Source organism: Tupaia chinensis, unplaced genomic scaffold, assembly GCF_000334495.1.
Source record: "Tupaia chinensis unplaced genomic scaffold, TupChi_1.0 Scaffold149964_2, whole genome shotgun sequence".
Classification (NCBI taxonomy): domain Eukaryota; kingdom Metazoa; phylum Chordata; class Mammalia; order Scandentia; family Tupaiidae; genus Tupaia; species Tupaia belangeri.
The window spans coordinates 470181-472118 of NW_006209806.1; the positions used below are offsets into that span (position 1 = coordinate 470181).

The window sequence follows — 1938 nt, forward strand, 5'->3', positions numbered from 1 at the left end:
CCCCTGGGGGGGTCCCTGTCTGCCCCGGGGGTCCCTGTCTGCCCCCTGGGGGGGTCCCTGTCTGCCCCCTGGGGGGGGTCCCTGTCTGCCCCGGGGATCCCTGTCTGCCCCCTGGAGCTCTGGCTATTGAGTAGACCCTGCAGAGCAGCATGCTGAGGTGCCCCTGTCCCCTAGGGCGACTCAGGCGGGCCCCTGGTGTGCGAGGAGCCTTCTGGCAGGTTCTTTCTGGCCGGCGTGGTGAGCTGGGGGATCGGCTGTGCGGAAGCCCGGCGCCCGGGGGTCTACGCCCGAGTCACGGGGCTGCGGGACTGGATTCTGGAGGCCACTGCAGGGGCAAGCGTGCCCACGGCCCCCACGGTGGCTCCTACTCACGCCGCCCCCAGCACGGCCGGGCCCAGCAGCCCCAGGGGCCCCGCGGCCACCACGCCTGCGCCGGCTGCCAGCACTCCGCCTCTGGACCCCACCACCGCTCTGAGGCCGCAAGGTAGCCCTGGCAGCTCTCACTGGCCGCAGGGCGTGAGCGCTCCCTGGGAGGCGGAGCGGGAGGGGAGTGAGAGACACCACCCGGGATGGCCACACCGTCACCCCTCCTCTCCCGGGACTTGGGCACGCACGCACATGTACACACACCCGGTGTGTTTCTCGAGCCGCCGGGGCCGGGATTTGAACCGTGCAGTGCCCGTTAGCCACGAGGCCCGCTGAGCACTAACGTCACCATGCCCCTGCTGTGCGTGTGCCCCAGGGAAGGGCGGGAGGCCTGGGGTGCCAGTGCGTGGCCGGTGGTCTGGCCCTGCCCCAGCTGTGGGCAGGTGCAGACCGGGGTGTCTGCTGTTCCCTGCAGAGTGTGGGGCCAGGCCTGCCATGGAGAAGCCCACCCGGATCGTGGGCGGGGCGGCCGCCGCCTCGGGGGAAGTGCCCTGGCAGGCCAGCCTGAAGGAGGGGTCCCGGCACTTCTGCGGGGCCACCGTGGTGGGGGACCGCTGGCTGCTGTCTGCCGCCCACTGCTTCAACCAGTAAGCCCGACTCCACAGGGCCCGGCTGCCTGGGGCCCCGCTGAGGAATCACCGTGGGGGGCCGCAGGAGCCCGGGGAGAGTGGGGCCTCAGCCAGGCTTGGGAGGCAGGCAGGGCCCGCCAGGAAGGGGGCCCTCCCCTCGGCTCACGCCCTCACCACATTCAGTAGCTTTTAAAAATCAGTGATGGAGCGTGTGCATGTGCGTGAGAGGGAGGGGGCGCCCCACGGGCCGACCACGTGCTGCCCCTCCTGTAGCCGGCCGGTCCTGGGCGCTCACATGCCCCCTGGGCTCAGGCTGACCAGGCCGGGGATCCACACCTTGGTCTCCACGTGGGATGGCCTGTCCCGAGCAGTGCATGGCCCCCGCTCCACGCTGGCCTGGGCAGCTGATGTAACACTGCGGGGTCCCTGAGACCCCAGGGTTCCCTGGCGTGCCCAAGGCCCCCGCCCTGGGACTGATCTCCGCCCTCCCTGGCACCGAGGGTCTGAGCAAGGACCCAGCCCGGCAGCTCCTCCTGGCTTCCTGGGGGCGGTGAGCAGGGCGTCTGAGGGTCCGATCTCCGCAGCACTAAGGCAGAGCTGGTGGGCGCCCACCTGGGCACAGCGTCCCTGCTGGGCGTGGGCGGCAGCCCGGTGAAGGTGGGGCTCCGCCGCGTGGTCCTGCACCCCCTCTACAACCCCGGCGTCCTGGACTTCGACCTGGCCGTGCTGGAGCTGGCCCGCCCGCTGGTCTTCGGCAAGTTCGTGCAGCCCATCTGCCTCCCGCTGGCCGCCCAGAAGTTCCCGGTGGGCCGCAAGTGCATGATCTCCGGGTGGGGCAACACGCAGGAGGGCAACGGTGAGCACCACGGGGCAGCGCCGCCAGGCCTGGCGGGGGTGGTCGCGGCTCAGCGTCCCGTCCCGTAGCTGGGCCCCCGCGGCTGGG

General features: G+C 71.8%; 1 protein-coding gene across 1 annotated transcript in view; it reads left to right on the forward strand.

Annotated features, from left to right (window-relative positions):
• Positions 1–1938, forward strand: part of TMPRSS9 (transmembrane serine protease 9) — a 23804-nt gene that overhangs the window by 18866 nt on the left and 3000 nt on the right. The window contains 3 exon segments of the mRNA XM_027769575.1: positions 175–484; positions 842–1013; positions 1580–1851. Of these exon segments, the coding sequence (XP_027625376.1) occupies positions 175–484; positions 842–1013; positions 1580–1851 (754 nt within the window).